Genomic DNA, 14,996 nt, shown 5'->3' with positions numbered 1-14,996 from the left:
AGCTCCTTTAGGTGTGATAAAATAATTCGCAAAGAAATCTCTAACAGCGTTAGCAGTTTGCCTATTTCCTTCAGTACCCGTTACAGCAATATCATCTAAATTGCACGATAAAGAGTCTTCAAACTGATAACCATCGCGTCTTCTGACAAAATTATGAAGTACACATGCTGCTTTTATAATTTGTACAGCAAAATCTGGGTGAACCAAAATAACATTGTGAAATACTCTCCATTTATTGGCCAGAATGCCAAAAGTATATTCAACTAATCTTCTAGCTCTGGTAAGTCTATAGTTGAAAATTCGTATTCTGTCATCTAAATTTCGTCTACAGTATGGTCACAATAAATTTGTATGCAAACCAAAAGCTTCATCAGCAACAAAAACGAATGGTTGTGCGGGACCGTTGGAATTAGGTAATGACCGAGATTCTGGAATATCAAGTTCGTTGCCATAGAGCCTTTTCCCCAATGTAGATCTTTTAAAAACCTTACTATCTTCTTCTTTGCCATATGCACCAATATCTACAGCAACGAAGCAATAGTTTGCATCAGCAATGGCCATTAATACCACAGAGAAGAACTTTTTGTAGTTAAAATACTGGGAGCCACTGTGCTGCGGGGCCATTAAACGGATGTGCTTCCCATCCACGTCTCCAAGACAGTTCGGGAAGTTTGATCGGATATAAAAATCTTCTGCTATTGCTATTTATTTTTCCTTATTTGGCGCCTCCATTTCAATCGTCTGCAGTATATTCCACAATAATGTGCAAGTTTCTTTCACAATGGATGCTATGGTACTTCTGCCCATCCGAAAAGTATGCTGCATAGCAGCAAAGTGTAATCCAGTTGCCAAATACCTAAAAATTATGTGATTTAGGTATATACATAATAACATATTTAAAATATTGTTGTTGCAGGTAAGGAGTTACAAAAGAAGTGGAAAAACTTAAAAGACCGATTTATCAAGGATATCAAGGTGCAAAAAGACGTTGCCAGTGGTTCAGCAGCATCAAAGAAAAGAAAATATATTTTCGCTGATATTATGCAGTTTCTCCTACCAGAAGTAAAGGATCGAAGGTAATATTTATTAACCATGGCTTGAATGTGTGTTTTTAAGATTGAGTTGGTCGTATTTTTATATTACAGCACCGACACTAACATTCCAGAAACAGACATAGGCACAGATGATATCAATGATTCGGAAAATATTAGTAAAGGGGATGAGGCAAGTGGTGAGGTTGTAAATGTCACGCCTGTCATTCAGCAGAAAACTACTACCTATACCCCAAAAGCACCTCCTAAACAAACTTTTGAACAGCAACTCATAGGATTGTTGGAGCGTAATCAAGCACCAAGTACCCCACAAGAAGAAGATGAAGATTTGGCTTTTTTTAAATCCCTTTTACCAGCTGTTAGAACATTAACTATCAGAAAACTGAATTCCGTTTAGAAGTTCTTAACTCCATGCGAAAAATTCAATCAATAAGTTTACCTGTACCCCAAAATATTCACTCATATCCCCCTTCCTACTCCCAACCATTGCAACAGTCCCAAATATCACCCAATCCTTCAATAGCTTCTTGGGTTTCCCAATCGTTGAATCTACCATGCTACACAAATCAAGTACCAATTCAGCCACAACAGCCCTCACCTGTTACATCCGTGTCAGCTTTATCTCCTACTGAATCACAGATGTCTCAATATAGTGACCTCCTAGATATATAACAACCTTCATGCACTTTTTTAATTACCTTTTTTTGAAATAATAAAAAATAAATGTTTCTTACCGTAAAGTTATTGTCTTTCTTCTACACTTATAGGTTCACAGAACTTTGTTTTTGATTTTTGCAGGCTAACTCTTAGCAATTCATTTAATTCATCGAACGACTTCATCGACCATCATCGGTCATTCTATAATAATTGAAAAATTTTTCTGGGTACTTCCTCAGTTCTCCATATAGACAATGAAATTGCCCTAAAGTTAATCGCATCATATTTAATGGATGAACCGAGTACCTTCGCGGCTTTCTTCTTTTTTTTTAATGTGTATGAAATACACGCTAACTCGACAGCAGTTAGCTTGTACGTGCATTCTGAAAAATACTGAGAACAAAATGTTCCAATTATGGCAGCGTCTTTGCCGCTACATCGCCGCCGGAGAAAAAAGGTGTGAGGCTCCGCCGCTGCGTCCACGCCGCGCGACTTTGCCGCAAGTATGTCGCCGGCCTAAATCGCCTTTTTCCCATGGTGCGGCACAAATGGCACACGTTTTTTCTATCATAATAGTTCAAAACACTGAAACGACTCAACCTTTTTCCTTTTTCAACCAAAAACTAAAGAAAAAACACAGAACTTTACAAATGCCAAATGTAAACACAAAGCAGTTTGTCAACATGACATTTCGCAACATGACATCAGCTTTCGCCTGCGGTGTTGCCATTTCCAATTTTTTAGAAACGGTTTTAGGAATGCGTGTAAAGTCAGCAACAGAGAATCAATGAATATGTTTGTAAGCAAAACACCTCCCTTTCCCCTGTGCACATTTTAACTCAAAAATTAGTAAACAATTTTTTAAGTTAGTAAGCAAAACTGTCGTTATTGAAATGACGAGAACCCACACGTATTTAGAGAAGGGCATACCCACCACGCACCAAAACTTAATGTTTGGGATGGTATATTGGGAAATATTGAGTATTATCGGCTTAATATTTATACCCGAAAATTTAAATTGCGACATGTATGCTGAAATGCTACAGACGTCTATCGAACCACTAATAGTGTGAGAATCAGAAAATCAGACGGATATACATGGAAATTGGTTGATGATGAATGCTTACTATAATTCCAACAGGGTGGAGGTGCCTCGTTATGCAGTTTCTCATTCTAGGGGCGTATCTAACCAAGTCCAAAGAGTTGCAGATAAGGGTGAGTTGGTTTACGCTTGTTTTTGTCCCCCCTTCGTTTTATAGAAACTCTTCTCAGCGTTTTTTTATCCAGTTTTTCGTTCCTATTATATGGCCATTTCAAGTTTTTAAATTGTCACCCTGTATATAAAAAGGTAATTAGTGCCCAGTCATACTATAAATTTAAGACAGTGCATTAAAAAAGAAAGAAACATGTCGAAATGCAACAAGAACAGCATATTTTTCATATTCCAAGGTTGGTTTCATTTGTAAAAAGCATAGTATTGTTTGGTCATAAGTTAATATTTAATAATATATAATTTAATATGCCTTGTATATCAAAAAGGTTAATAATACATCCACAAATAATATAAAATCTGATATTTATTTTGGATTAATAACAAAATCATTAGCCTGACTAAATCCTTGCGTCGGCGTCGATTTTAATAACAATCGTATTTAAATGACAATAAAGTTAAAATGTATATAAATTTCAGCCCTCTTCTCTTTGGAAAAATGAAATGGAATATTAAACAACTGTCAATATATACATAACGGGCCGGCGGTATTGTTTTTAATTAAATTTATACAAACGGATTGATTTGTTTGTACAATCATGCCGGAGTTTTGCGCCGCGGGGCTAAAATTGATCTGGAAAAAATTTAATTATACTTTTGGAATGTTTTTATTCAAACATGTTTTTTTTTCAGTAAAATATAGCCGGTAATAAATACTGACTTGATGTGCATTTATCGAAAGTTGGTCATCTTAAAATCGAAGTCGTGTCAGTCGTGAATTTTGCAAAAGGGCCGGGAGCGCGTTTTAGCGTCAAGACGTCACTTAGAGGGAAGAAGAAGAAAAGTAAAACTTTCAGGGGGCTAAAAGGAAAGATGAAAGCCGTTCCATGTCGTCCCCCGTCCCGGCCCTACACCGTCCGTCCGCTCCGGTCAAGATGTCACAGAAAAGCTTTTAAGACACACTCGCTCTGTCCCCTTTTAACGATTATATGTTTTCATTTGCTAAATTACATTTTTATTTATTTACAGAATAATGTGACTGCCGAATCGCATACACGGAGTCGGATTGGACCGGCGAGCGTGCGTCCCCCTCGGACTACTATGCACGGCGCGGAAAATGGAAAAGGTATCGAGTCATTTCATTTATTATATCTATAAATTATAAGCTTAGGCAACACCGAAACCCATTTGGCAACCCAAACAAATTATCAATTAATTTCGCTCCAAATAGATTAACGCCCAGTGCACCAAGTCATCAATGTTTACCGAAACAGGCAGATATTGGATAACTCTGTATTAGAGCTTCGGTGTTTATTGTTAATTACTGAACCTAATTAGCACACGGTAAACTATGAATAATTTGGGTGATCGATATAAGTTATTGGCTTAAAAAGTAAACAATATATGTTTAGCCGATGCAGAGCGCCGTTAAGAGGCCATATAAGAGCGTTTTAAGGACGCTAAATCAGCCCTCATAAATCTCGCCACTCTCGAGTATATTGTTTGGGGTCGTGACACTTTTCCTACTTTCAGCCGAAACCTGGCCATGATCCTGAGAGCCCTTATTCCCATATGAAATATTTGACAGGTTTCCTCCCCGTCCGGGATGCTCAAGACAGAAATTAAATCTTAAACCTTGAAAATAATTTAAACGCGGAAATTACGTAAGTCGAATAATAAAGCCGTTTTGTCTGTTTTCATCCATCCCCCCCATTTTCTCTCATCCGCCAATGCCGCCGCCGTCAGTTTAAACAATTTTAATTAAAGCGTCGCGGCGGCGACGACGACGGAGGCGGCTAATTTAACTATAATCTTCCGAGACGAAGAAACACCAACGGACTCGGCAGCTTTTCATTCTTTGTTTTACCCTGTCAATGGATCTACCACGCATTGTCTTTCTTAGAATTGCTCAGAAGAGGAGGAAATGAGGCCTAGATTTACATTTTTTTATTTAAATTTAAATAACTTATTGCCTGAAAAACAATCTGGTTTCAGAAAAAATTATAGCTGTGAATTGGCGTTGGCTTGTGTAAATGATGATATCCTTAAGGGTCTGGATGAATGCTTAATAACTACATTTGTGTTATTGGATTTTACTAAGGCGTTTGACATGGTAAACCATGAAATCTTGGCATCTATTTTACACTATTTTAGTTTTAGTGAGGGATCCATTAAATCGATTTTTTCGTTCCTTTCTAATAAAACACAACAGGTTTCTCTGGATGGTATGGTATCTTCTGTGGTATCTATCTAGCAGTCTTGATGTGATTGCATGTGTGCGTCAGGGGTGTATACTTGGGCATTTGCTTTATATGTTATACAGGGTGTTTCTTAACCTATACGCATAAACTTGGGAAATTATTGCTAATGATAAATAATGACTAATAGTAAAAAAAAATGTAAGTAAAATATTTTTAGTTTCTGAGATAATTCTTTTTTTTTTCACAAAAATGTAATAACTTTATCAGGTGGAATTTTGTTTTCAAATCAAGAAGTAAACAAATCCGGATGATGATTATTATGTTTTGTAGTACCTACTTTGCTATCAGTTGATACAGTTGTGGTCGTATTTCGTTTTTTATTAAAATTATACCGCATAATTTTTTAAATGAGGAACTAATGGACATGTTACTGGCATACGGGGAATCAAGACAAAACAGTGTCGCTGCAGCTAATCTTTATGCACAAAGGTTTCCTCATAGGTATCATCCGTCGCGTGAAGCTTTTTTGCGTGTGGTTCAGCGGGGTAGAGAAACTGGAAATTTGCGGCCGAGGCCAGGGCAACATGGTGGAGCCATTAGACTAGGCGCATTTTAAATCTGGAGAATTTGATTTTAGATATCATCGAAGAGCATCCTGACATAAGCACTAGAACAATTGCAACGCAATTTGGATTATCACCAGTCACAGTTTGGCGAATTTTAAAGCATGAATTACTGTATCCATTTCACGTCCAAAGGGTACAAGCTTTACTTCCAAGGGATCATGCGCCTCGAGTAATATACAATTTTCGAGGTATTCACAATTTTCGCAACACGCATTTTTGGGCAGTTGAAAATCCGCATGCCATTCGGCGAACAAACTTTCAACAACGATTTTCAGTAAATGTGTGGGCTGGAATTGTAAACGGAATACTTATTGGCTTTCATTTTGGATAATCGTCTAACTGGTGCTCTTTATTTACAATTCTTGCGACAAAATTTGCCGGTACTCCTTGAAGAAGTCTCTCTTCACATTAGGGCGAATTTGTGGTTTCTTCACGATGGTGCTCCACCACATTTTGCGCGACCAGTGCGACGGCATTTGGATCGAATGTGCCCCGAACGATGGATAGGCCGAGGTGGTCCAATTGGATGGCCTCCTCGATCACCCGACCTTAATCCGCTTGACTTTTATTTTTGGGGCCACCTAAAATCTCTAGTGTATGTAACCGAAGTTGACAATGAACAAGAATTAAGAAATCGGATATTTGCTGCCGCCGAGGAAATTCGACTACAACCTGGATAACCTGCTGTCTGCAACTCTTGGATTGCTCAATTATGTATTGAAAGTCATGGAAATAACTTCGAACAGTTACTATAATAGTTAAATAAACATTTATTTTGGAGAATTTACGTTTTTTTTAAATTTTAATTAATAAGTCGTTTATCTCCGTAACTAAAACTATTTTACTAAATTTTTTTTTCACTATTAGTCATTATTTGCCATCAGCAATAATTTCCCAAGTTTATGCGTATAGGTTAAGAAACACCCTGTATAGCTCTCAGTTCTTTAAGACATTAAAATATTGTAACCATTATATGTACGCAGATGATACTTAGATGTATTTTTCTTTTAAGCCCTCTCAAATTATGGAAGCCAATGCTGAAATTAATTCTGATTTAGAAAATCTATTTCAAGCAGCTACTAAGTATATGCTAAAAATTAATCCAGCAAAAGCGGTTGCATTAGTATTTTGTAGTGAAAGCATAAGGAATAATGTTCTTGAAAACCTTAACATAAAAATTAATTCTAATTTAATATCAATAAAAAAATTAGGCTCGATTATTGACAGTAAAATGAGGTATAAAGAACATATAACGTCTAAACTTAAAATCAGTTATTTAGCATTAAGACTGTTATATCCATATAGACACTATCTAAATCAAGATACAGAGAAAATGTTATACGAAAGCTTAGTGCCTTCACCTATGAATTTCTTTGATAATATATATGGATTCTGTTGGGACTTTTCGGATATTCACAGAATTCGAAAGTTACAGAACTCATGTTTACGAGTTATATTTGGAATACGGCGGCGGCGTAGAGAGCGAATTTTCCATAAACTGAAAGAAGTAAATTGGATTAATATGCAGAACAGATGAATTCTACACTCGGTAGGTTTTTTTTTCAAACTTTTAAAATACAAAACTCCACCCTACTTGGCTAATAAAATTGCTTATAGAACAGATGTACACAATATTAACATAGGTAGAAAACATATTTTAACCATTCCTTTTCATAATAAAGAATTATTCAAAAGCTTCTTTTCATATAATGTGTCGACATATATTAATAAATATCAAATTTCAGATTTCTCTGTTCAACCGAAAGTATATTTAAGAAACGAATTAGGGAGTTACTACTTATCGCAGTCCGTGAGCTGGTGTCGTGGTGTTGATAGACACTTATTGCGTATAAAATTGCATTAAATTATCTGTAATTATTTCTGTCAATTCCGATATTCTTTTCTTATTCGCCTTCCCCTTCCTCCCCCCGCTTACACTTAATGCATAAACTCCTATAATTTTTTCCAAATTAATTAGAGTAAATTGAGTACTACAGGTAGGCTGTTAACTGCTTTATTTTTATTTTTTTGTGCGCCTAATAATAGTTTTTTTTTGTATTGCTAATATAGTGTAGGCCTCAACAGCTCCCTTGTAACATAAAGAAGGCTGATAATTCGGCCTTTTAGCATATCTTAGGGTTTTTTTATCCTTAAAACAATTATATCAATGTAAATGTTTTTTTATATAAACCTTATATTATTATTCATATTATTATTATAATAATATCTTACACGCATACAGATAACAATTATCAGATTTTCGTCTAAAGCAAAAGACAATTATGTTTCGTTAATTTTGAAAATTAGGTGTAAAAAATTAAATGCGATTTGGGGAGCTCATGCAGGACATAGCTTGCATAAATCATACATCATTAATGACAAAATATCATTTTCTGTAAAAATGTACGTACTGGATACAAGACGCTGATTTTCATCAAAATATACCCCTCCTCCCGCCCTCCTCTTTTGATATATGGTGACACTACTTATGGTATCACCTATCATACTTATACTATGGTGATTACGCCGGCGGCAAATTCATTGTTTAATCCGGATTCATCTTATTTATGGTAAAGATTCAACATTTCTTGTAGAAAAATAAAAAAGATTACGACGGTCCACTTGCTTGCGATATCCAGGATATAGTATACAAAATATAATTTGTCATTAAAATTCAAAATGAAAGAAAAATAGTTTTAGTAATATTACCCTTAAAAATGACATTACGTCTTGTCGACGAGTGCTACCATATAAATATATTTTCTTTACAATTTATATCCAACGTAATATTAATTTAAACGTAATAATTGATCTTCCATTCAAAATTCAATCTTAGATTTGATCTTCTTGGAGGATCAAAGTCTGGAAATATTCATAGAAGAGGAGCCAATATAGAATATTTTTTATTTAGAATATTTTTCTGAAATGTATAGCCAAAAACCATTTATTACCCCTATTGATTGGTCTTTTAATAATATTCATATATCCAATCCAAAAATTCTATTAATTTCTGATATATATTCGCTAAATGTGTATACCGGGTGGTGCATCGCCAAGCTGGCCATAGCAAATCCCATATAAATTATGATACTTTCAAATATTGACTCCCCTGTATATTTTACAGATAAACTGAATAATATAAATAAAAGATAAACCAAAGATAATACTACCCGTAGTAGTATTATCTTTGCTAATACCAAAGTTCATTATTTTTCATTAAGTGATTTTATAAATAAATGCAACTACTTACAAGCAATAAACAAACAAGAAAGCAAAACAAAATAAACAAAAAAGTGTTGACTTTTTATAAATAACACTTTTAATGTGATCCTACAGGAAAAAGTCTTATGGTGAAGGGTCCAAAGACCTGGTTGGCCAATTAATAGTGTAATTTAGCCCAATTACGCGTCCATTAAATATGTTTTGAAGATATTCCCTGACTTGTTGTGAATGGTTCGCAAGACATTCATTTAAGAGAAACCAAATCTCATTTTCAGGTGCAGCCTCTTCCAATGCTGGTCAAAATTATATTTTGTAAAGGTTCCAAAATTGCGTGTGCTGCCAAATGTTTTTCCAAGAATATTATTCACCCTTTCCATAAGTTCAAAACAGAAATCTCGGAGCTCTTCAGGTTTCATCGCCTTCCTTTAATTCCTGATGTTTTGGATATTTAAAAGAATGGTATTTGTATTCTGCGCATAACTGTAATATGATCTTTTCCTACAACTTCTACAGGAGTTCTACTGCTAATTTCTTTATATTCTTCAACATGAAGTAACATTTCAAAATCCGAATTATTTTCTCCAGCGTTGCCATCATTATTGTTTTGCTCTGAGTCTAGTGTCAAAGTTATTAACAATATTCTGCACTGTTGTTTTACTTGGAAAATGCCTATCAGGGAAATGTTTGAAGGGTTTGTTTTTCAGCTCTTTACATCTGCTCTCCAGGATCAATTATTAGATCAACAATTTGGTCTCATTGCTGGGCGTTCTGGTGAATTGAGTGTCCTTTCTTCTGTTGATTTTTTGACTATAACTCATTAAAAAAGGGATGCAAGTCCATGCTTTATACACTGACTTCTCCAAGGCCTTTGACAGGGTACATTTTGTTATTAATGTATAAATTTATAAAAACAGGCATTGTCGTCCCCGTCTTGAAATGGTTTGAGACTTATCTAGCTGATTGAACACAATTTTTCAAAATAAGTGGTTATGAGTCATGTATGTTATGGGTGATGATATTTGGGTATTGTCTGGTGTTCCACAGGCGTCTCACTTCAGGCCTCTTTTGTTCACCCTTTAGGTAAATGAAATCTCGGAGTGCTTTCAGAACAGCTATTTTCTTCTCTTTGCTGATTTAAATTTTTTTTCATTTTCATCCACAGATAAATGCTTTAGTCAGATTTATGAAGACTTAGTAGTTTATTTTCTAAGAATGGTATGGACTTAAATGCTAGACTTAAATGTTAGTCAATATGCTTTAATAAGTGTAGGGAACCTTAAAATCACTCTTATTTCATAGGTGTTACCATGATCCAGTTAATCAAATCAGGGATCTGGCACCCTGAGTTTATTTATTCGACTTATTTCACATGTAGTAACTAAATCGTTTCAGATGCTTGGTTTTATTAAGAGGTGATCACGGGATTGTCTTAATATTGCCTCCCTCCGTTTGCTGTACTGTTCAGTAGTATGTTCACATTTAAATTTGGTCTTGTCTAGTTCCCTTATTATAGTGAAAATATTCATGCAAGGGGGAACGGACTGTTTATTAATTATCTAGATGAATTTACTTACCAACAATTAGAGTCATCCCTAAATTTAAAAATCTGGAAACTCGTCGCAAACATAAAGACTTAGTTTTTTAATGATATTCTTCATTCTATACATTTTTTGACTCTTTTTTATAAAATTATTTTATATTTACATATAAAATAGGTCTTCAATTTCAATCCAGATATACTAATCTATGGATACAACTATATTAGGTTGGCCAATCAGTATTCTCATGGAGTGTACTATTTTGGCCCTCGGGCAGGGAGAGGTTAAATTAGTTCATTATCGCAACTAGTTTACCGCATTATTAACATTGTCTAATTTTATAAACGTTATCTATGGATCTCTGTAATATTGTGATATTTATGTTTCCTTATAAAGATTTAATAATGTGACTATTAGTGCTTAGGCTTAGTAAATCTTATATTATTTTTATTTTCTTTTATATACATTTCTTCGGTATTATTCGGTAAAGCCCATTGATAAAATAATAACATGTTAAATTATGGAGGTGAGAGTGTATTTTCTTTTAATCTTTTTCTTACTGCAATCAAATTGACTACAAATATTTCGGTTTTAATCTATTAATTCCAGACTGGAAACTCGAAAAATTCTGTTTTTATTTAGACACTAATAAAATAAAAGGATAATCTAAAGGAAAAAGTTACATGGAGTTGAGCTGTTAGTATTAACAACATCATAGAAGTCGCAAAAAGGAATAAAAGCATAAGTATCCCCGGCCAGGCATCATCCGATCCTTGTGAGGGCACTAAAGCCATTTTGTGTTTAATTCACTAAGGTGCAGTTAGGACGGGTAACGAACAGACCATCCTTTTATTTATTCAATTATTCCGATCCGGCAATAATTTGTTTTTAATATTTATGCGAGAGAGTGGCCCCGGTGGGTTTCGCTTAAACGTTATTGAGCCGAAAGTTTTCCCATTCGAAGCAGTAAAGAAAATCCAATTTAAGGTCCGTTTTTGCCCTATAATAGTACACCTTGGCGCGGACTCATCCGTCACAGTGTCAAACTTTGCCAATGTGTTACCTTATAGTAGTTGCTTCGGTTCTAATATAAAAGTTTTCCTTTCCAGCTTTTATTTGATTATCTCTTTAGTGTTTGACGGGAGAAAATGAATTTTCTTGTCCGATTTAATGCAGCCCGTGTTCGGCTTCGGCCATTACGCCATTGGGATTTGACGTAAAATTATTACTAATGCGGACGCTAATTGGATTCGGATTAATTACCGACCGACCCGCCATTATCTCGGGGCAGGTTATTTACGCCGCTCCGCTCTCTCGCCGCATTACTCAGATTAGAAAGACTGACATTAATTGAATTTGCTGATGGTTGCGGATGTGTTGCTTCGTTCATGTTGTTGGGCATTATTGCCTCTGACTTTTATTTCAAATTATTCATTAAGGGCACGTAAGTGACATTATGACCTTTCAGGTTTGACTTTATATTCGTAGAACTTTGCAACAGTTCAAAATTTCAGCTATAAACCACTTTTAAGATAAAAATTTAAAAAAACGAACATAATGCTGGTTCCACTTAAGTGACTTTATTATATTTTGAATTACGGTATAGCAATATTATTACCATTTATCAATAAAGTCTTATTCAGTATCATTTAATTCAATTACACGATAATTAATTTAGCTTCATGGTTTTTCCTATAAACGTGCATACATTCGTGCGTGTGGTTTTCATAATTTATTTCGCTAATGGACGCGAGTGTAATTGTACAATTGGGTGAATTTGAAATGTCAACGGAGCCATTTAATTGACTGTTTTAATCCCGATAATCTGGTAAAAGGAGCGAGAGGTGCATTAGGGGGATACCGTCGCATTTCCGTCTTCCATTCTCGTTTGTGCCCCGACGCGACGCGACTTAAAGGCGCTATTAAAGTCCATTTAGCGTCGGGCGGGAAAATGAAAAGTTAACTCCGCAGATGAACAAGAACTTTCCATAAGACTCAATTTGGAGTGACATCAATGAAATGCACCCGGATCCGGAGCAGCAGCTCTTTGCCGTTCATGGTAATGGATAAATTTAAAAGGTCCTCTCGCCCATTACAATTAGAACGTAACGAGAATAAATAACACAACTAATTACTGCAAATCAAAGTTAATGGTATTTAATGATCGCTGCACTATACAATATTTGGAAAGGTTTAATAAATTGCCTCTTTACATATATAAAGCAAGGAGGAGAAGGGCATCGATTACGTGCCACCACGGTCGCCACAAAGTACATTTTCCAGATTGTATCCGGACCCTCCTCGTTTATATAAATTAGAATTTTATATGACTTGGCGAACGAACGTACACCACACACACACACACACACACACACTTTTGCATGCGAGGAGCGGCCGAGGGTAACTTTCGGATGTTGTCGTCGTCGTTCTTCGTTCATGCACTTAAAATTCAAATTAGGTTTGCACATATCATGTACGAATAAATTAATCTTGCGTGATAAGGCTCTTTTTTATTGACTAATTTAATTGTAAAATTTAAATTTTAACTTCACTACTGACCAATTGTGCAACCCTAACTCTAGTGAATTGTAAAGCTGCGTCCTCACTCAAGGTCAAAACTGCATCTGTCCACACCAGATTTGACAGAAATATTTGTCGATCAGACGATATCAACATGTCTGACGAACATCACGTTATACTCGTAATTACTTATCGCGACTAAACATACAGACAGAAAAATTGCATGCAAAAGAAGATTTTGGGTTCGACCGTCGGAAGGTGAATTTGAATATTTATTACAAAAAATAGAACCACAAATTGTTAAAGAAGACGTCAACTGTAGACCTGCCATTCCCATAATGGAGCGTCTTGCTGTGACGTTGCGATTTTTATCAACTGGAGATTCATACCACTAACAAAAGTATCTTTTTAAAATTTCAAAACAGGCAATTTCCATAATTGTTGTGGAGATAGTAAGGTAAGTACTTAGATGTTCATTAAAATTTACGGGTTCATATAAATATTAAATAATTATGGTTACTTTCTAAATCAAATTTCATCAACCCTAAATGAAAATAGTACTGCGCATATCTATGCTTATGACGTATGATGTTTTGGAGTTTGCAGTTGGTTGAGGAAGCGAGCTACAGCTTCATTTTCATCAGTGGTGGGAGCAGTAGTTGATTGTGCCGAAGTGGGGAGATTGCTAAAACAAGAGCTTGAAGAATGTCATCCCGAGGACTGCATTTGTAAAATCCTTAGTAAGCCATCAGAACTTGCTGGACTGGGAAAATATTAATGTTGCTGAGGTTGAGGATAATAGTGTTGTTGCTGAGCGTGAGAAAAATACTGCTGCTGTGGTTGTTGTGCTACGGGATAATTGTAATTTCCCAATTTTGCTTCAAACAAAAGCGTGCTTATTTTGTGTTGACTACAGCTTGGGGTATTATTAGTGGACAGATTTCGCAATGTCACATGCATTTCTTCGCTAAATCTGGTAAGCACATCTTTTGGTTTTTTGCCTCTAATGTCATTGCCCGTAGGCTTCATTAGCATCTTCTTTTCCTTGATGGTACATGGCCAGGAGTTGGCGACTTAACTGTTTTTTTAGTTAAATTTTCTTTTCCTTCTTTAACATTAGTGACATTTACATTACTTCTCGTAGAGTCTTGAGGGTTACCTTCTATTACCTTAAATTATTTAAAAATGGCATTATTTAGAATTGCATCGTGAGTAGTCTCATGCTCAGCAGATGGATTATCCACATCGTTGTCGTCTTCCACTGCATCCACCACCGATCAAATCTGTAGTATAGAGATTATTTATTTTACTTCTGTTGCTACAATTGATTGGTACTGTTCAGATGCCTAAAAATCAAGCAGAATGGCAAGTAATTGCCGAGGACAATGACTTTGCAACTTTCCTAACTGCGTGGGAGCTGTGGATGGAAAACACACATCGCTGCAGGCTCCAATAAACAGGGATAATGAATTTTTCAATTACAAAAGATTTTTTAGTATTGTTTTATTCGCTGTAGTCGACGCAACTATAATTTTATTTATGCTAATGTGGAATGAAAATGGCGAATTTCTGATGGTAGCGTGTTTAGTAGTAATATATTTAAAAAGCTTCTAGAGGACAATGCAATGCATTCATCTGAAGAACATCAACTCCCAAATAGTGAACTAAAAAGCCGATACGTTTTTGTAGCAGACGAAGCATAACATCAAGAAACATAATGAAACCATATGCAGGAAATCACACTAAAGGTTCTAGTGAAAGAGTACCTAATTGTCGTCTCAGCAGGACTTAAATAATATCAAACGGAGAATATCAAAAAATATGTTTGGTTTAATATCTAACGTATTTAAAATATTCCGCCAACCATTGCTATTGGAACTCCAAACTGTCTACAAGGTAACGTTATCAGGATGTTACTTGTATAATTTTTTTCTAGAACAGTTGATACTGACTATTCTGATTCAACAGTC

The 14,996-nt window shown here is 35.4% G+C and overlaps 1 protein-coding gene across 5 annotated transcripts in view; it reads left to right on the top strand.

Annotated features, from left to right (window-relative positions):
* Positions 1-14,996, top strand: part of LOC126750713 (LIM domain only protein 3-like) — a 53,138-nt gene that overhangs the window by 23,731 nt on the left and 14,411 nt on the right. For 4 of the 5 annotated variants that reach the window (XM_050460418.1, XM_050460417.1, XM_050460420.1 and 1 more), the window contains exons 1-2: positions 2,833-2,924; positions 3,949-4,045. In XM_050460418.1, coding sequence (XP_050316375.1) covers positions 2,868-2,924; positions 3,949-4,045 — 154 coding nt within the window. In that variant the 5' untranslated portion in view covers positions 2,833-2,867. Of the gene's footprint in view, positions 1-2,832; positions 2,925-3,948; positions 4,046-14,996 lie in introns of those variants that run through there. The other variant, XM_050460421.1, reaches the window with a different exon arrangement.

Source organism: Anthonomus grandis, chromosome 2 (genome assembly GCF_022605725.1).
Source record: "Anthonomus grandis grandis chromosome 2, icAntGran1.3, whole genome shotgun sequence".
Lineage (NCBI taxonomy): Eukaryota > Metazoa > Arthropoda > Insecta > Coleoptera > Curculionidae > Anthonomus > Anthonomus grandis.
Note: the sequence above shows the minus strand (reverse complement) of the source record. Positions and strands in the feature narration are given on the sequence as shown.